This window comes from Battus philenor, unplaced genomic scaffold (assembly GCF_028537555.1).
Source record: "Battus philenor isolate CCGP_79_NKW_IND1 unplaced genomic scaffold, ilBatPhil1.0.hap1 SCAF_6, whole genome shotgun sequence".
NCBI classification, from domain to species: Eukaryota; Metazoa; Arthropoda; class Insecta; order Lepidoptera; family Papilionidae; genus Battus; species Battus philenor.
The window spans coordinates 9,444,294-9,465,491 of NW_027181726.1; the positions used below are offsets into that span (position 1 = coordinate 9,444,294).

At 30.9% G+C, this 21,198-nt stretch overlaps 1 protein-coding gene across 6 annotated transcripts in view; it reads right to left on the minus strand.

The window, feature by feature from the left end:
- Positions 1-5,055: 5,055 nt before the first annotated feature.
- Positions 5,056-21,198, minus strand: part of LOC137930249 (potassium voltage-gated channel subfamily H member 8-like) — a 57,640-nt gene continuing 41,497 nt past the window's right edge. For 3 of the 6 annotated variants that reach the window (XM_068773459.1, XM_068773457.1, XM_068773458.1), the window contains 15 exons: positions 20,960-21,072; positions 16,151-16,381; positions 15,600-15,737; positions 14,112-14,368; positions 12,960-13,194; positions 10,884-11,047; positions 9,541-9,757; positions 9,075-9,254; positions 7,996-8,195; positions 7,667-7,916; positions 7,474-7,589; positions 7,095-7,372; positions 6,290-6,488; positions 5,801-5,950; positions 5,056-5,730 (listed from right to left, as the gene is read on the minus strand). In XM_068773459.1, the coding sequence (XP_068629560.1) occupies positions 5,254-5,730; positions 5,801-5,950; positions 6,290-6,488; positions 7,095-7,372; positions 7,474-7,589; positions 7,667-7,916; positions 7,996-8,195; positions 9,075-9,254; positions 9,541-9,757; positions 10,884-11,047; positions 12,960-13,194; positions 14,112-14,368; positions 15,600-15,737; positions 16,151-16,381; positions 20,960-21,035 (3,168 nt within the window). In that variant the 5' untranslated portion in view covers positions 21,036-21,072 and the 3' untranslated portion in view covers positions 5,056-5,253. The remainder of the gene's footprint in view (positions 5,731-5,800; positions 5,951-6,289; positions 6,489-7,094; positions 7,373-7,473; positions 7,590-7,666; positions 7,917-7,995; positions 8,196-9,074; positions 9,255-9,540; positions 9,758-10,883; positions 11,048-12,959; positions 13,195-14,111; positions 14,369-15,599; positions 15,738-16,150; positions 16,382-20,959; positions 21,073-21,198) is intronic. The other 3 variants (XM_068773462.1, XM_068773461.1, XM_068773460.1) reach the window with 3 other exon arrangements.

Genomic DNA, 21,198 nt, shown 5'->3' on the forward strand with positions numbered 1-21,198 from the left:
TAATGATAATCTATATGGAAGACCTTTGTCCGGCGGTGGAAGTGCTACGGCTGAAACGTTCATGATGATAGTTTGTTATAATAATTGATTATAATGAAATAAAACATTGCATATTAAAATTTTTGTAATTAAATGCTATTTACATTTTCACTGCTACACACTTATACTTGTTTTATTTGTTATAATAAAATGGCTTAGCAATATCTTTGTATTGTATTGCCTAATAAGGATTAAAATTAAAATGTATATAATGCATTTGGCCTTTTGTTGTAACTTTTTATTAACATCGCTCCGTTAGATTAGGCTTAACAAGGTTTCCAACCTTGTAGTGTTTATAACAAATAAAGTTTTATTAATGAGAAAAACAAACAATTAAATCAAGACTACTTACAAACTTAGAACCAGTAAGATAAAAAATAACACATTAAAGTCACTTACGATTTTATTTCTTTTTCTGTGAAATTAATGTCCTCAATCATTATTAAATGTAATCATAGGATCCATTTTTTTAATTCTTTCACTTGATTCTTTACACGTAACTGTAAAAATCAAACTAATCTCCCTTTTGTAGTTATTTTAAAGAAAATTAATAAGTTTAATTTTAAATATTAAAATAATTATTGTAATTGTGAAAAGAATAAATTTCTCTCGTTTTTTGTATACAATACAATACTCATACGTTAAACTTATTATATTACTTATTATACATCGAAGTCTCCCCTTTTTTATTATTGAAGACATTATTTAGATATATTCTCTTCTTTTTTGTAGCAATAGTATGTATAACCGTATTGTTTTACTTATTCACTTGTTAGTGTGAAATAACGCTCCTGTCTACACGATTAAAAGTTTTCAGAAATTTACAGTATAAATATAGTCATTATAAAATGTATATATACTTTACTAAAATTTATTTATTATTACATCAAAGGTAAATGCCAATTTCTTAGTTAAAGAAGTTGTTTACTCATATTATAACCGTTGAAATCAAAAAAGGTACATATAGTTTTTAATAATAATTTATTTTCAATAATACATATATATGTATACATATTAAAGGCAATATATTATAATTTCTATGTACAAAGCGATCCTTTCGTTAATTAAAACTCCTTGTTTCATTGTAATTGCTTTCCGGTGCCTCGAGGCGTTTTAACTAGACAAACGAGGTCAGCATTCGGACCTCACGAAGTGTAACGTGCAATCTATTGTCATAATATCAAAATACCTTAAAATTGAACAAAAACAGTCTTAAGATATTCGATAAGTAGAAGATTAGCAATTGGATGCTAATGTCAACAAATATTTTGTGTGAAAAATTAAAAAAAGATAATAATAATTAATTAAAATAAAGTACTTGTTTAAAAGCTTTAAGGTGGTGAATTTCTAGCTAATTTACATATAAATATTAGTACATCCTTTTTAAAAATCGATGGTTTTAAAAATAATATGTAGCGTTAATTCGATCATTTAATGCTTTTATTAAAACTATTTGTCAGAAATTACATTTTTATTTAAGTTGGGAACTAAAAATCTGGCACCAGATACCTTGTATCACAGTGTTTTAAATATTCGGATTACTACATATTAAAGTTAATTATTGTTCTGTTTCTGTCGTATCTGTTCCTGCAGACTTTGTGCTACCTGAAATTGCTACCCAATAGTTGACGATCAATTAGAGTTGTGTAAAAATTTCCAAGCTTGGGGACCTCTCGCTCCCCTATCTTTTAATGGGACAGAGACGTTTCTTACTTTTAATAATTTTTACTTTCTTTTCTTTTTTACTTCCATACTCTTCAGTTATTCTTCACATGCTGAATAAACGGATTTTATTTTTATTTTTATCTTTAAAGGACAATTGGAAATAGGTACAAGAGATTTTAAGCTTTTTCCTGACAAACATTGCATATTTTTCTTCTAAGATTCTATACTTTTGTTCCTGTAAACTTTTTATATTAGCCTGTGGCCTGATATTATTAGCTTATGGTAAATTGTTTTCGCTTAAGAGCTATTAGTGAAAATGTTTGAACTGAAGCGTACTTTTAAGTTTTAATTTTTAGTAGTTGCAAATAGTGGAAACATTTTGTTATTTTCAAGCAAAAAAATGTACATCAAAGCATGGAATGGTTAACGGAGGGCTTCTCGGAGATCGCCAACTAGGTCAACATTTTAGAACAACCCCTTCCACGTCCGCCCGTGTTCAAGTTTGTGCTTCAGTGCTTTTGTAAAGCAGAACTAAGTAAAATTGATAAACTAGATATATAATTGAAACCTATGTAAGTTAATCAGTTGCTCTCATGTACACTGTACAGACATAAATATTACTAAATTAGGATGTAACTCTAAAATAAAGCCCCTACATATCTATAATATTATATAGAACGTGAAAAATAGTCAATAAAAGAGTATTCTTTATTTTTTTAAATAACTTCTCGCAGCCATAGCTTCAAGAGCTAAATGGGTTCAATTCCATGACTTACATCCAACAGGATGGAACCACTTGTTACACATATAATGCCAGCACGGAGGTCGTACGTACAAAAATGTTCCGAAGAAAAGTCACATCGAAGAGCGGTGACATTAAGTGGTAACCAAAAATCCACAATTGTCGTATTAGAGTTTTCTATAACTCTCTGAAAACACTTGCCGAATTAAAGCGAAACATTCAAAAAATGGCTTCGGTTCTAACAACCTGTAAAGTTGCAGGATGTTTTTAAATACCACCAGTATCATCTGCAGGACAACTGACGAAATATTTTTCAATAACTAAGTTACATTCCATTATTTGGTTTACAAATGTTTAATTGACAGAGCACAACATGCGTTTTTTTTATTTTATTCTTAAATTGAACTTTGCAATGGCCTTCATTAAAATAAATTCTCATTATTAATTTTATATTTTAAAATCGAAAATCGTAACGACTTAAAAAATCGAAAATCGTAACGACGAGACTTTTTAAAATTTAAATAATGCAATAGGTAGCTTTTAAAAAAAGATCTAAAAAATATATTACTCTCGCTACAAGTGTTTTGTTTCTCGAACTACTTGAAAGCGACGAATACTCGAAAGTCCATAGCCCGCTTCTTGATGACATTCAGAAAACGGGTCAACGAACGCGAAATTAGTCTGCGCACATATGGCCGTATTAACGTGAATACTTTTCCTTCCGATCGGGTTATCAAAATGCTAAAGGGAAGTAAAAATGAACGTAGATACATAATATTTATGACATATTATTCTTAAATGCTTTTTGAACAAAAGATTTTTCACTGACGTCCAAAGCAGGGCTTATGCCTCCCCAACAGATTTCCAATAAGATCAGTTGGAAGCTGTATCCGACGTCTTTCGACGACGTTTACAGGATGGTATGTCTATCTAATAAAGCGCAACAGAGAACGTGTGGACGTCTTTACTTCAGGGTCTTAAGGCCACAGCAGGTTGCGCCGTTCTTGCTGATTTTGTTTTGCTCACTATAATTTCTACTAGCCAATTCGGTGAGCAATGTCGGTTAATTTTGTTCAGAACTCCTCATCCCTGATTTGATTTTGAAGAAAAATCCCAAGCAAAGCTCACACTTTGGCACGTAAAGCAAAACAATGTCGTAATTTTTGCACAAATCAGCACAGATTTGATCACTTGTTTAGGCGATAAATGGGGTAAATTTGTATGCATTATTAAATAAACGAAATACGTAACATCAATCTGTCTTTATTTAACATTACATAACTAATATTTTGTACTACAAGAGAAAGATCAAATATAACTTTGCTTATATACAAAAAAAGTCAGTGAGCATTAGATGCACACGAATGTACATGTTATTTGGCTTCGTATTCGTTTAAACAGAAATAAATTATAATCTAGGCACTGCACTCATTTCATATTGACATATCACATTCTCGACTTCTAAATAATGTACATATTATATTTATTTCATTATGCTAGTAAGCGTCTCCGTTTATGTATTATTATTATAACCATCCGAAAGTTCTCGAATCTTCCATTACGTTTTACTTTTTTTACATTAAAAATTAAAAAAATATTTAACAGAAATATATAAGTACTAACATGTTTTGAATGTTGGTTTACTGATAATTGCTGATACTGTGAAGTCAATTACTAAATCTAATTTTTTTTTAATGTTTTTCTAAAACATTTTTAATAATTTGTAAACTAATATGAAATATCTAATAATTTTTAGCATCATTATGCTCAATTCATTGGTAGCTTGCTTCTTTGAATGAATTCTATACACATTATGAAAGAACACAAGTTTTTGTTTAACTTTTAGCGGTTTCAATATGAAACTATTATCGAACATTAACATTTATTAAAAGTAATTATAGAAATGTATATTTTGAGACACTGTATTAGAATTGAAAGTATGTCTTTTATGTTATTATAAACGGCCCAGTTGACTATCAACATATGTACTGGTTATATAAAATAAATTAAAAACCTTACAAGCGAAGATATGAATTTTCTAATTTTAGCGTTTTAGTCGTTGTGTATTACATAAAACAATGGTAAAGATCGTTACTAAAATCAAACATAACAAACATTTAGATATGTTAAACTTACTATAAAGTGAATATGAAATTTAAAATACATGTTTCGAGTCTCTTTTTAAAAAAAATGTAGTTCTACAGTAGATTTACAGTCGCGTACATAAATATTTTCTATTTAATGTAATAATACTGATACAAGGTAGGTTATTTTACAAAAGTACTTAGACTTAAATTTTTCCTAAATTTAATACAATTTGTTTATTACATTTCATAAAAATTATCAAAAAAGGTATAAGACTTTTGGCATAAAGGTATTGCCTTAGATCATAGATAATATCTATTTATTTCTACTTTATAATGTCAGAGAAGATATAAAGATTGGCACAAAATTGTTTTCTAATCTAAATACAATATTTAAATGGACTGTAAAAAAGTGTTTTTGTGTAGTCCGTAAAAATTTTAGAGCATATAGAAAAAGTTTTATTTTTCTAAACACCTATATATATTGCCTGCATATACCATACATACTTTTATATTACGGTACAGATATGTTACAAGATATTTTTAATGTTACATTAAGAACAAATGCCTATAACTGGAAATATGTTTATTTAATGAATAATTATATACAATAATATAAATTTTAGGTTGTAATTAGATACAGTAATTAATAAACGATGAACAAAATAATTGCGTAAAATTTATGGATTTTAAAAATTTGAAATGTAAATGGGGAATATGCTTTTAACCAGTGAAGTTAGTCTTAAGGCTGTATGAACTAGGCTGTGATCCTTTTGATGGCAACAATCTCTCGGAAGCTTCGCAAATATCACTTGCAGAATATCGATTTCTTTTTAAAGTAGCAGTTTTATATTCCTTTTCTACTGTGTCTTTTATATCTGATCTTACGTCGAGTTCTTTGGCGCTTCCACTTAAACTTCTATTCGGTTCAAACTTCTCGCTGGTCGTACTGGAAGGCGTTTGACTCCCATTTTCAGTTTCAATAATTTGTTCAAGTCCACTAGGGCGTCGGCTACGTGTATCATAAAATTCAACAGACGCTGGCATTACAGGAGCCAAATTAGCCATTGGGTCTATTCCTAGAAGAAGCATGACCGTGGCTGGGTGTTCCATTATATATTGCGTAACAGAATGAAGGAAGGGATCTGTTTGAGTACTGCGGTTTATCTTAGGCTTCTCTGGAGTTATAGGTCGCTCTTGCTGTAAAACAATACGAAGTTATTCACTGTTTTCATTCTAAGGTATGCTATATAAAGCAAAAGTTTAATACCTGATCCCAACAAAAAACGTCGGGTGGATGACTGCAACTGCGAGCAAGTTGGTTAATCGGTGCATTCCATTGAAGATTTGGATTGGAATGGGCAGCATGCCAGCCTGCAGGACCAGTCATTTCCTGCAGTGCTTGAATCGCATTACGGACCTATACAGACAAATTATTATAACGACTGTTCATACAATTATTTTTCAAAAACAGTTTGTAATAATTTTATAAAAGGTAGTTTTATATTTCTTAAATGGCAACACTACTCGACCCCGTCACTCTTTTGTGACAACTTCCAGTAAAAGGATTTTGAGTGGTGGGGTTGAAACAGCGTTTTGATTATTGAGTCGGGAGCTCGGTCACTCGTTCGATAACCATTGAAGTGATAAGTTGTCTAGTGGAAACTATGCTGGTTGGCCTATAAGAGTATTAAAAGTGGAATAAAAGTATTTACTGTGCTATGAATTGGAGTTTTTCCGAAAAGTTATTATACTTCACCTCCATGCTTAAAGCAGCAACATCATGATGTAGACTGGAAACTTGAGTATCAAGTCTATCCACAGAGGACCTTGTATTATGAACTTCTAAATTAAGTCCTTCTAATGAATCTGCTCTTCCAATTTTAGGTGTCGCTATACTACGTTGTCGCTCGATTCGTTCACGCAATTCCCGATGTGTTAAACGTTGCCCATCAGGTCTGAAATAAAATTGTCATATTTAGACGTTATACAAGTTGGAATAGATAAATTAAACGATCATTTCGTTTAATTTTATTACTTAAGTATTAAAAACTTAAAATTAATAAGAAAAATAAAAAAGGGAGACATGCATAAGGCTAGCATATAAAAAGAAGCTTACTTATACGAGATTTTAGGCTTCACAAAATTGTAAACATTTTTTGTGGGCATTCGTGAACGGTTTTATATTAAACTCCCGTGTAATAAATATCTCTAAATTATTATGTCATAAAATAAAAAAAATAAAAAAAACACCTTAAAAAATTTTATTACAGCTAGATGAATTCTTTAGTGATAATAAGCCTTTGGAATAAATTGCTCTACAACTGTTTTAAGCATATTGTGAGTGATCACAATAAACCCGTCTGGGTTCAGGCTCTCCTCAGATCAAGGCGCATTTGGAAATCAAAAAATTGAGATATGCCGTCACAGGCGAACTTTTTTAATTTTAGTTTTTATCCAATTGGGCTCTTCCGGCATTTTTCTAATGACAAACACAAGTGATTACCATAAATCATTCTAGGTGTATAATATATAATATATGAATAAATAAAGACAATAAATACCTAAACTTGTGACGCGGACTACTACTTATTGGTGGTTTCTTTGGAGAAACGTTGTAATCTTCAGGAACATTTTCATCATCCTCAGAAATAGATGGAAGTGTAAGGGAAGGATGACCGTTACCATCTGATTCCTGTTCAGCTTCATATCCTTCTCTTAAGTTGTAAGTCAAGTCATGCTGGATATCGTGAATGAATTCTTGTTGATATTCAGGGTAGAGTCGCAATGCTTCGGACAATCCACCCATATGAATACATTTCAAGTCACAATACGTAAGAGCCTGTAAATTTTAAATCACCTAAGATTTTGTATGTGTAAGCCTTTATTTATGTGCCTTGTTATCTTGTTCTTGAAATAAAAATATACTTCATTGCTGTTTACCTTAACATCACTGCTTGATTTTACAACAACGTCTTGATTAGTTGGTTGTGATCCTCCAGTTCCGTTGAAGGCATGCAAGTGGGTGTTCATGTCGCAACCAACCAGATCACCTTTACCTGTTATTATGTAAAAGATGGTAAAATATTACTAAATCTTTATTAATTTTTACAATCATAATGGTATAATTAATTACCTAATATCGCTACAACCATATCATTTTGCATGACTTCCATCGAACCGTTGCATATATAGTAAATATATGTAAGTGCATCTCCTTTATGGACAAGGTATTCGCCAGGTGCGCAAAAATTGTTGCGTATATGCAATGACAGCAATTTGAGGCAACCCTGGGAGGCTGACTCGAATATAGGAAGAGATAAAATTTCTCTGTGCAGATGTAAAGAAACGTCGCCTCTCAGCTCTTCTGGGAATTCTTTTAACGTCTAAAAATAAAAAATGACGAATTAAAGAAAGTATTAGAAAGATGTAAATGTAATTACTTCAATTTCACATAACAAATACCTCGTGAATATCGATACCATGATTAAGAGACCACATCGTTTGAAAATAATCTTGCATTCGTTGTTTTAGTTCTTTCGGTACTTGATTGAGAGAAAGGAAATCCTTGAGATCTCGCCACTTGCTTTGATACATGGAACGTCTTGAATACATTCTTTGAATTATTGCCGTCACATTTCCGAAAACCACGGCATGCATAAGTGCTTAAAATATAAATAAATTAAGTAATTAACATGAACATAACAATTCTGGTTCTCGAGTTACAACCACGAGGGCGTGGCTTGGGTCAACCCTCCCTTAGGTTAGCCGACAACCTAGCGCAAGACCTGCGATCGTGGTGATCTTTAAGGGTGGGGCGACGTGGTGATGATGATTAACATAAAAAATATAAGCTGTAGATCAACATAAATAATGCTATATTTGATTTTACATTAACAATTTAGGAAATATTTTAAAGATAGTTTCTGTACACGCTAGCAAGTAATATAAAGTATATTACTTGCTAGCGTTAACAGAGCTTATAAAGAGCTTATATCATGAGTTTCATTTTCAGTAGTTAACTTATAGTTCATTGAACCCGCAAGATCTGGAGATTAAGTGTTTAAAATTTTTATTTGCACCTTGCTTTGATATATCAACAATAAACGTTTACTTCAAAACTTATTCAATTAAGGATTATTATTTTTAAAAGGCTATACAGGATGCTTGGTTATAAATGTAAAAGTTTTGAATGCGTGAATACATGGCTCAATTGATAGCAAAGAGCTTTAAAGCTTTTACACCTATAAAGAATCAACCTGTATAATAATTTGTACAATTGTTTGACAAAACTCTTTGGCGTGGTGTCGTCTTAGTACTTATAATTAAAAAAAGTTACAATAACTTGTAATTCCTTTTTTATTAATCGAAAATAATACATTTAATTCGATCATTACTACGTTGTCTGTTTCCATCCCGCGCACGATCTATTTTTATTGAATTAAATATGTATACATATAGCATTTACATTAAATCTCTACATTTAAAGTAAATACGTTATTTTCAATAAATTTAGAAATTAAAAGTAAACTAAAAATACAAACCTCCGATCAACATTGTTAGGATGCTAAAAATCTTTTCCGGGAGAGTATTTGCAGAAACGTTGCCAAAACCCACACTAGTTAACGAAGAGCAAGTAAAGTAAAGAGCTGTGACGTAGCTCTCGCTATGTGATATATTCATTATAGGGACTTTCAACCTTTCTGCTAAATTATTAATCCATCCTGTAAGAATATGCACAAAAAAAAAGTAAGCGACAAAATTAAAAAAAAAATTTAATGTATGAAACAAATTTCTTTATATCAACTTAAACAATTCTAATTGTTACAATTCTTTTCAACGACTCGCACATTAATTATTTAAGTAGTATTAAATGTGTATAGGAGATAGAAGATTGTTGTTATCTTTTCAACACTTTATTTTTTTTCACTAAAACTCCCAAACTGCCTAAAATTTCGGTGCGATGTAAAGTAAAGTAAGTAATGTAAAGTAGGAGGAGCCTGTTCTTACCCAAATCCCAACTTTCGTTTCTGTGATGTTCTATTTCCTTTTCGGCTATTATAAACCAAATGCACGCTAACCAATGTGCGACCAATGTGAAAGAGAGCATCAAAAGAGTCAGTATCAGAGCCGAGTACTGGGAGTATCGATCCATCTTCTGTAGTAAACGAGCGAGCCGGAGGAGTCTGGTTAATTTAACTAAGTGTACATTTCCATGAGTCGATTCCTGTTTGAAAAGTATATGCTAATTATTGGCGAATTTAATTTAAAATGTTTCCTTTTATGTTCACATTCGTCGGAGGTTTTTTTTTTTTTAAAGTACAGAGCTGATCAAGTCTTGCAAGCTGTTTTAAAAATAAAAATTTGTACCAGCAACACATTTGCGCTTATCAGTTCCATATATAAAATTATATATTTTATTTGACCAGAGATTATAAATTCTGCGGTCTTTAAAAACCAGTATTAATTTGATAGACACAGGATCATTGATTATAGGCGTAAAAGCTTAAATTAGTAAATGTGAAGCTTTTGTCAGCCAATATGTTTAAAACTTTTATACCTACTTCCAATTACCCTGTCTAAAGTGAACACTTTGAAACATTTTAAATTTATGTATATATTTTTTTTGTTAAAATTTGACTGGCCAATAACTTTCAGCAATACGAAGTCTGTGGAGATAAACAGTAAACAATAATTAATTTTTAAATGTAGAATTCGAATTTTGAAACTCTCTTTCTTACTATATTATCATTACATTATTTATTATTTCTGTTACCATTCAGTTTTGAAAACGGTGTACCACATTAATAGCAAATGAGCTATACTTTCTTCTATTTAATCTACATCTATAACCAACAATACTATGTACCAACATAGTAATACTTAACGAGAGGCCGAACTTCTAGCAGTACGAAGCAAACTTCGTACTATTAATATAGAAGATAGCATACAATAATTAATTTTGATAGGCAATAATCTTAATTTTAGTATATTATGATTACGATTTTTATTATTTCAGAAACCATTTATTTTTTGATACGCCGTGCCATACATTAATTGATAAGTTATACATTCACCCCTTTTAACCTTTTCCATTTATATCCAATCTCACTATGTAATAATTTAACAGGAGTTCGGCTCCATTGTACAATACCATTTTCCCATCAGTTTCGGCAAGATGTTGAAAAAGTTTATACTTCTGCAACTTTAAATTCAATTAATATTTTAACAAATCCATGTAGTCTACATGAATTTTTCTTAAAACTTACACCACAGTTAATAATAGTAAATAGAATTTTAATTGATATAATGCAAAAGAGAAACTCTATCATCGATTACAATTAACAACTTACCGTTCCACTATAAACGTCGGAAGCGTAAAGTAGGTCAAACGGAAGCGCAGCAAGGAGATCTACCACGAACCAGGACCGGATATAATTAAGGGCTATCGTTTTAGAATCAGAAACGACCTCTCCTTTCTTACTTACAAATGTCGTACGGAAATTCAGCACTATGTCTAAAATGGAAAAAAGACTATTTTTTACATATGTTGTTTTTCTTACAACAATTCAAATATATATGGAGATGACAGAAATGAAATTTGAATAAAGACACCTTTTCAGAACACATAATCATATGAACGGCCCTGATCATGCGTTACTTTTTTATAGAAAGAAAATAACTCTATATCTTTAATGTCCTAATCGAATGGAATGTAGCCTTAAAATTCAAAATACGTTGACATTAAATAAATTGTCGAAACGGATCCGCCGCTATGCTTAATTTTGATATTGCAAAACATAACCCTTTATAATTAAATACAATTACATTACCCTTTATAATGAAATGACTTGATTATATAATTTTCCTTATTTTAATTTGAAGAACCAAATTCTTGTCTCAAAACCCGAAGTACATATAACTAAAATAGCCGTTTTAATGTCGAATATATTATTTGTAATTTATTTGAATTACAACCTAATTTTATTTTCCAAGAACTATATATGGTTAAGGAGGTCATAGACATAGACTGGAATTAGTTCCAAGTTGCATTACCAGCCCTCATGTCTGGTTGGTGTTGATATGATTGGACATTCGATTAAAATATCATTAAAATCAAGCAACGAATACATTATTATTAAATTAAAAATAGTTGGAAAGGTAGCTTGCTCAATCACTATTGGTTCAATAAGCAAATAAAAATGAATGAAAAAAAATCGTTATTAACCCTTAGTACAATTTATCCATAGGTATGAATTCAACTGTATACTTCGCCTCTCCCCCCCCCCTCTCGTTAGGTTTTCTACAAAGTAATATTGCACTTATAATTTTTTACTAACATTTCTATTTTACATTACAAATCATTAATAAACTTTATTATATTTATCATTAAAATACAGATGAAATTAAACGGAGCTGGCGGACCGACTTACCCTTTAAAAAGTTGAAGTACACACGAAATTCATGAATTATTCTCATGTACTTTGTACATGAATAATAATATATGTGCAGTCAGTTAATCAAATAGAATAGAAGTTTAATAATTACGCAAACATCTCTGATAGTGTTGAAAAATAGAAGGAATTCTTTTCATTTTACAAAGAGCGCAATCCTTTTATTTTGTAAAATTGAAAATTCTTGTTCAATCTCAACTATTTGTTTTTTTTAACTCGTCTATTTCATTGTGTTTCTTCGTACTGTGATTTTGTTCGTAGAATTCTTTGAGCGTTGTAAAAGTATATCAACGAAAATGTAAACATAATTTAAAATGTAACGTAATGAAAATATGGGTAAAATATAATAATATTGGATCTGGTAAGAAGGATGGATCTTAATAAAGTTTATTTTTGTTATGGAAATAATTTCTTGCAACCAAAGCTTCAAGAGCTCATAAGTGCAACTCGAGGACTTGGTTCCAGCAGAACAAGCCACTTCTAATACGTCGTAGTACGAGAAATATTCCCAAGAAAAGGATCGTATTGGAGTTGTAAGATTTGACGCCTATTGATTTTTTTACATCTCAAAAGGCAACTCTGCAACTTTTTAGAAAATTTTACCGACTTATACGAAAGCAACCAAGTACAATAAATTACATTTCTTCCTTTGCTATATAAAATATATATCTATCCAATAAAGCTATCATATATTTTTTGAACAATTTTCTAATGTTAACTTTATAATGGCTGGTCTTATACCTTTTCTTTATTATTAAATCGCCGGAAGGCGCTCGATACAAGGCGCCACCGACCGGGCATATTTGAAATCTATGCAGGCGGTCTATATCCAACAGTAAATATCTCACGTTGAACGTTGAACGGATGATCATCATTATTAGATCCCTAGATAAACTTATCACAAGCATAGTACATCATACAAAAAACTATCATGAAATCAGAGTTATTACAAAATAATAACAAAATGGATCGTACCAATGATGAAAAGGGCTTCAACCACGACGTCACTGGTCACGCTGATCCTCGGATGACCTTCGTCCATAAAGCTGGCGTTATATGGAACCACTACAGCTACGTAAAACGTCGCTATAAGAATAAGCCAGTCCCAAAAGGTTTTAAAAACTCCGTAATGCGAGATAATAAATCTTGATTTTTTTATTGCTGATGTTTTATACTCCGGCAATGGAGGGTCGGAGGAGTGAAGTAGGTTCTAAAAGTGTAAATAACTACATTTAATATACACATTTTAATAGCTCCTTTAGGCAAGCGTTATTGTGTTCCGGGTTGAAGTGTGCAGCTAGTGAAATATTAAATGGCTGAAAATAGTTTCATTTTAAACTTTCGGTGCTGACCTTAACACGACCTTGAGCAGGAATGTACTGAATTGTATTTCATTACCCCAGGCACCACCAGGTTCTATTTATATACTTACTCTTAAAAATATCACTGGGGTCAAAAGGCTCAGACTAGAAATTTTACAAAAATATTTCTTTTGCCGAGAAGAGGTTCAGATTTTTCAGTTGCCGGATTTTACAAAATTTTACCACCGAGGGGGGTTTCAAACTATAAAGATATAAAACTTGGCCAGAATTTTTTTATAAATTACGCAGAATGTGTTATTTGAAATTACATCCATAAATGGCATTGCGGGTTAGGCGAAATAGATGGAACATAGCTAGTTATAGCTAATATATTGGCGGAAACACGAGTACTATTTTTTTAAAGTTCTTTTCGCCAAAAATTTAAGCAACAATTTATTCACGATTAAATATTAATTGTATTACGTAATGACCGAGTTACAGAATTATAACACCAATGCTTGAATTATTTCTCTGCTCTACAAAATTTAAATGCTCATGGTCGTTTATTTAGTCTCCAGTGTCAGATTCCTTATAATGAAGTGAAATGAGAATGTAACAAAAATGATAGGTTTGATAACAGATAAATAATTATAAATAAAAATTAACTTAGTAAATATTTTGTGAAAAAATAATAAATATAATATAGAAAACAAGTGTTTTTGATTGTAACTAAAGAAATAAAAATATTCTACATATAAACAACGTATAAAAACTTATATGATAAAACTCTACTTAATATTTATTATTCTCCACAAAAGATTACTACCTTACTAACATTATTTAATTTAAGCTTTGTCTTCATCTTATCTGGTTTGTAATGTCCTGAAAGCTGGTAGAGTACGGCCCTCGAGCGTCGCCTGCCCATGTTGGCGGGCGAAGGCGCTTCTGGGTCAAGATTGCCATTAGGGTCTGGAAGTAGGCAACTAGATTCAGCTCGAAACCGCGCGCCCAAGAGTGCCGCTGCGGGTACAAATGGGGATAACGCTAGAGTGACCACGCCAGCCGAAGGCCGCACCGCGGCTCCTGTACGATTAAACCCCCCGTTACTAATCACCCTGAGACTTATTCTTTCAATAACAACTTCTCTAATCTATTCTTGAATTTACGGGACTTTTCAATTTTAAGAAATAAACATCAAATCAAGTATTTAATAATAACTATAGGCATGTTTCATACTCAAACATAATCACAATAATAACTTCAATAAAAGCCCCGTTCTAATTCATCGAAAAAGAAACGTGTAAAAATGTAAATGTATAGATAATAAAAAGAATCCTGTAACAAAATCTAGCCATTATCTACTATAAATAATAACAATGCAAATTTTTATTATATACTAGTTAATTTAAATAACATAATGCAATACAAAAAATACAACAATAAGAGTAATTAGACTTTTCCGGAATAATTTCAGAAGCTTAGATAGGAAAACTTCCTTTCAACATGCGTTTAGCTACTTACTAAAAATATTTACATTTTGAAAAGAAAGCTAAATACAGTTTACGAGTAAAGACAACAAAGTATCATACGCACCGCATATTAAGATCAATCTCAAATGGAAATTTGCATAAGAAAGAAGAATTCATAAATTTACTTTCGATGGAAAGAAGTATGAAAAAAACAATTGTTATAGAAAATATTATAAAGATAAAATTGTATTAATATGTTTCTAAAGCATATATTTATACATATGCTTTAAGTAAATATTTAATCATGTATGTAAAACTTTTTTTAAATGCATTTGAATAGAATATTATTAAAAAAAATACATACGACTATTAAATAAAGATTATTAGAATACAGAAATGTTATAATATTTGATCATAAAAACGTATTTCAATATAGCTATTTAATTTGAACAAAGTAAGGAAAGTGAAATATTACAAGACATTTTTACTTCCTTTACCTATTTGAATAACAAGGAAGATTACTACGTTACAACTAGTATACAACAGACTATCTAATTCACTGGCAACGTTTCTATTGTAACAATGTAAGACAAACATGATTGAGTAATATTACCGTGCGATGATGGTTGGAACTTGCTACAGCGACCGGGAGCTATGGGAGCTGAGACTATTGCAATCAAATCTTATATAACCTATTTGCACTAGGAGAACGTGCTTATGCATATTATTACAGTAATGATCATCAAGATGACTGTACAACGCCGCCTTATATACATTATGTGGCCAGACTCGTTGTATTATGTATTATTTAAAAGTCGAGACGTTCATTACAATAAAACACTTACCGCTGTCAAACTCCTCATTAGTGTTCATGGCGGCCATTTTTGTATTCGTAATGTCCTTGAACGAGGCAAGGAATAATACCACTTCACGTTTTTCATTCTTAATTGGAACGATGTCGAGTAGGCACCAAAAGGGAGAACCTAAAAATGTGCATGAAATGAACCAAAATGAACGTTCTTACACCACCTAAAATATTAAAATAATGAAATAAATTCGTGGTTTAATTAGATTATTATGAGTTTTTTTTTTGTTCTTTCAGGACACATTGATATTTTAATTGGATAAATGATAAACCTTATTGTTTAGATAATATATAACTACAACGAATATGTCGGCGATATACAAACTACTAAACTTACATACTAGTAAGTATAGTGTATACACCAGTACTAAGGATATTCTTTAATAAAACTCAGAAAATGGACTTTGTTTTCTGAGAAAAAGAAATTGTTGTCAAGAATTAAAGAATATAATTTAAAACGAAACCCTATGAAAGATTGATTGATTCGTTTTGTCTTGTGAGATTAATATTTATCAATTATTTATGTTTTACCATTTTTTTTATAAAATATTAACTCAAGCTTCAGTTCATGTTTGGAATCCAAGGCGGCGTCTATTTCATGTCGATGTTCTTCGGATGTATCAGGTCCGTGTAAGAATTTGCAAGCGCATCCTTTTTGCATAATGTGCGCCCGTGCCCAGCCCGTCAGCTCACAGAAACCATCCGAGCAATACACGATAGGGTATGACGGCACTTGTGCATTGCCCAGAACAAAGTTGCTATCTGCGAATAAAAATTAAAAAAATCACAGCTTTTTCTTCGGGGTGAAAGAGAAATATTATCCCATATAAATAACTTGATAATTTTGGTCCGTACTCGTATATTTACAGATATCCATGATAAAATAATTAATATTTATAATAACTATAACCGTTCCTCATCATTATTTCGTCGATATTTGACGTCCAATCTCAACAGGACCGGAAGGAAGAAAGATGGGTTTACGCACGAAAGTCTTAATATTTCTTATTATCAACGTTTTCTTGGTTGACGAAAATTGTCATCATAATTTTTTTGATTTTGGGTTTCCCATTGTATTCTCTATGGACCGAAAAACTAGAATACATAATATATTATTTATCGCATAAAGAATGTAATCATTTTTTCAACCAAATAATTTTTCTTTCATAATATTATTGTGTTAAATAATATTAATAACTAATTCGCTAACTTAATTCTAACCAATTCCAGTTCAAAAGAAGTTTATGAATGGGCTTCTGTCTTACTTTATATTTAATAATTTTGACTGTTCAACAGAAAAGAGGCCTATAAAAATATGAAACAAAAACCGTGTTTTTAAACATTTATTTATCGATCTGAAAAAGTCCTATTAAATTCTTAGTGATGTTTAATATAACAATATGTCTAAAGTAATTTTAGTACAACCGTATTTTAAATTGTTTTTTCCTGAAAATTTATTAATAACATGCTATCTTTCTAAATTGTCCTACATACTTATACACGTTTGGAATCGCATTCTACAATGATAGTCAAAATCCACCAAATAAGTCAACAGGTTCTTTTTCATTCATCACTGTGCTATGTCTTTTGGAAACAATCCCTGAAGATTTATTTACCGATTTCTGAACATATTCTTTAATTTTATTCTTATTTTTCAAAATTGCAATTTGTTACACGGTATACATAAGCGTTCAATTAAAACAGATGATTTGCTGCACCTTAAAACGTTTAATTATGTCTGTCCTTGTCTTCATCATATGAAATTTAGAGTCCTTCTTCCTTGTGTTCGTATTAAGACAATCTTATTCCGTAGTAGAATTATGTTTATCAATTTATGACGTCTAAAATATAAACGCAAATAAGTTCACAAAATACGTAATACGTTCACGCAATTTAATTCTTGCACTAGGAGATCCAAGAATGAAACTGTTTTGATAACTCTTTTCGAACAACATTAAAGTCAGGTTCTCTTTTGTTCCCTTTTTGAGGGCTTCTCGTAGTTCTATCTTATTTTACGGTTGGGCCTTTTATTTTCGGCGTTTTCAATTTCTTTTTTTGATTTATTTGCACTCCTCTTCCTCTCTCATTCTTTTTCCTACGTCTATCACACTATACGTCATTCACACGTTATTCATTTACATTACTTTCACGCATCGCCTCCCATCCCTCGCCATATTTCTCACGATTTTAATTTTTTTTCAATATTTTCACTTTTTTTTTTCATATTACATGACACATTTCCCTCTGTTATTTAATTAATACTGTTATGTTACAGGTTGATTATTTACAGTTAAATTCGTTTTATTACTCATAATCTCTCACGGTTTGTTACTTTCAACACAGATAGTATTTACTCCTTACTCGACTTCAGTTTTATCTCCTTTTTTAGTCATTTTTAACTTTCGCAAGAAGATGTCGAGACTTATAACAGTCTGATGCTTTATCTGCTGTCACTGACGGACGACTGAGTAGCTTGCTTGATTCACGATGTCTACTCAGAGGGAATATCTTATCTTCAGAGGGAATAAAAATTCAAAAAAAATGTGCGGAGTAGCGAATTGCACGCAAGTTGAAAGTGATATTTTTTGTAAAGGATGATCACTGTTGCCCCATTTGCATTAACAGATTCCGACGGACTAATACAGGCTGAAGATAGCACATGCTTAAACAAGTTATATCGGAAAAAAATTATGATGCATGAAATAAAAATTTTCTGACAAAAATAAAATTAATAACTATTTTTATAAAGACATACAGTACAGTATATATACAGTAAAAAAATAAAAGAGCAGGTTTTACAAATTTATGTATAATGATTATTATATTGAATTATTATTTTATTATTTTTTTTTACAATTAGTTTAACGTAATCATTTTCATCAAATAAACTTTTTGTGGTTTTTTTCCATGATGGTTCCAAATAAAAAAGTGGTTGCGATAGTGACCTGAAATTTGCATTGAAATGACATAATCAGTACATGGCGTAAGTATCGCTGCTGCAGTGACTAGTTAGTATTTAGTTCTTGAAATTCAGAAGTTCGGGTTTCTCGCCAATCGAGTTATTTGTTTGCGACCAGTGTCATTTATCAAATTAGGAATTCCGACTACGAATGATTGCTTCTTTTATGAGGGAATTAATTTGCGAAAGTAATTGTGAAAGATTCTGTTGAATTTGTATAAAATTATTATTATAATAATGTTTGGTTATCCAAATAATATATAATAAAGACTATGTGTAAAAAATCGCACACTGCAATAAACCTACAATTTGTATTTCTGTGTTCTCATCTTCGTCTACTCGCAAGATGGACAGATAACCTTCTAGATGTTTTCGGCAAAAGCTGGAAAAAGGCTGTTTAAAATGGTCGTGTAGAAAATATGTAAAGGCGTATGTCCAGCATGTTGTGTTTTGTGCAATAAGTTCGAAAATAAATAAAAGTGTTTCCTCATTTTGTATTATTAAAATATATACACTGATGTTTTCGATCATATTACTGCATCTTACGAAACTATTAACATTGATTTCCGCTTGGTTCTATAAATATAATTTTCTTATATCTACTCAAAGTATTATAAATTTAGAGCAGTTTTAATTTCGATACACTTATTGTTTCCTTCAGTAGATGATATTTATGTAACCCACAGCTGATTTTACGTATAATATTTTGGAATGATTGTAGTTACATGCCGAAGTATATATCTCAATTCATTACGAAACTAAATTATTACTTTTTATTAAGAAATACGCGTGAATGACAAAATAGCATGCACTTCCAAACTACAAACGATTTTATTCCAAGCTAAACCTAAAATGAGATATTAATTTATTAGCTAGCTGGTGGAGTTTTTTATTACATACATATTACATTACAAATTCCTTTTATCATTTTAGCTTCCAATTTTTAGTGTCTATACAGTATGTTTGGTAACAGGTATAGAAGCATTAAAGAGGTGAATGTACAGCTGTCAATTAATGTATGTCTACACCAAATCCAAAAAAAAATGGGTGCAGAACTAATAAGTAAAGTTGCAGACACAATTTAGTAATAAAAAGCTAAAATAGGATTAGTCTAAAAAAGTATTTAATGTCGAATTAGCTAATAAATTGATATTTTATTTTGATTTAATTTGGAAAAATATTTTACTCTATGGCTGTAAAAATGTTTTCTCTGCCATGACTGCTTGCATGATATTGCACATTCGCGAATATTGAAGTATTCTACTGGCTAAATTTACAGGCACGACTCGGTCAATGCGCTCGTATCGAGCATTGTGTTCAAAATAACTATTCGACAATTGAAGCATCAGATTATTCGGAGAAAGTGTTCTTTAAATGAACGACAGTGAACCAAAAAAGAAGTAAAAGAGAAAGATCTTTTTCCTTTAATTTTAACGCACTTAAATTAATAAAAAAATAAAAAAAACAATATTAAAATTTCATTCACTCAAAACAAGAGATAATGTTTAAAATAAGATATTATTATTAAACGGCGTGTTCGCAATGTGACGTTCAATTTTAATTGTCACGTACGTTTACCATTAAATGCGGCAATGAATTCAACCATTTTAACACGTTATTTCATTAAATGAGTTAAATTTTTTACAAATTGTTTCAGATGGTTTTGATTTTAACAATATGAGTCGTTTGTCTCGTTTGTAATTAATATTTTATTATAAATTGTGAAAAATTGTTAAATTGTGCATTAAAGTACAGATTTGTAATCTATTTAAATATAAAAATGAATCGACCAATTTGTTGTCCATTACAAATTTCAAAAATGATCTAACCAGTTCGGCTATTGTTATGGCACACAAAAATATCTCACAAAGAGTTAAAATTAAAAAATGTCCGGAAAATTTTAATATGTACTCTTTTGTTCCACCAGCTGTAAAACATTCGACGGCAATCAAAAACTAAAAAAAATATGCATGTTAATTTGATTATTATGTCTTTTATTCATCATGTCATAATAGTATATACATATTAATTTCACAAAAATTTTTTAATCACAAAACTAAACACGCAATAAGAACAACGTCGTAAAGAAATAAGTAAGCAACTTTTCCAAGATTTAGGTCATCACGACAGTCTTGACTGGTGTGAAAACTATATGATAATAATGAAAAAAAAAACGGAGAAAGTAGTTTTCATTATCTGTGTACCATAATTCCACACTGCCTTTGCCAACCCCCCTGCCAAGTGTGGCGATTATAATAATTATATCCCCCGTATATTATTTTGTGAGTGGTCTACGTCTGGTAGTGGGCGTATGTAAAGTGAAACAACAATTAATTTGGTAGAGATAATTAAAATTAGTAATATTATTTAGAGTAACTCACGGGTGCCATCGAAACGTGTAGCGATGGTATCGAGGAAGGTGTTCTGGGGCGCTAGAAGCCCCTTCCGCACCGGCATCACCCCACGATGCGCCCTACGCGCTCTCCACTAGTCCCTGCAAATAGAGCACATCATATAAAACTTCTAGAATTTTCTTGCAGTACAGGAACGACTCTCGTTATATGTATAGTTCTATTTATCTTTATGTTTGTATATATTTATCAATCCGAATTATATCGAA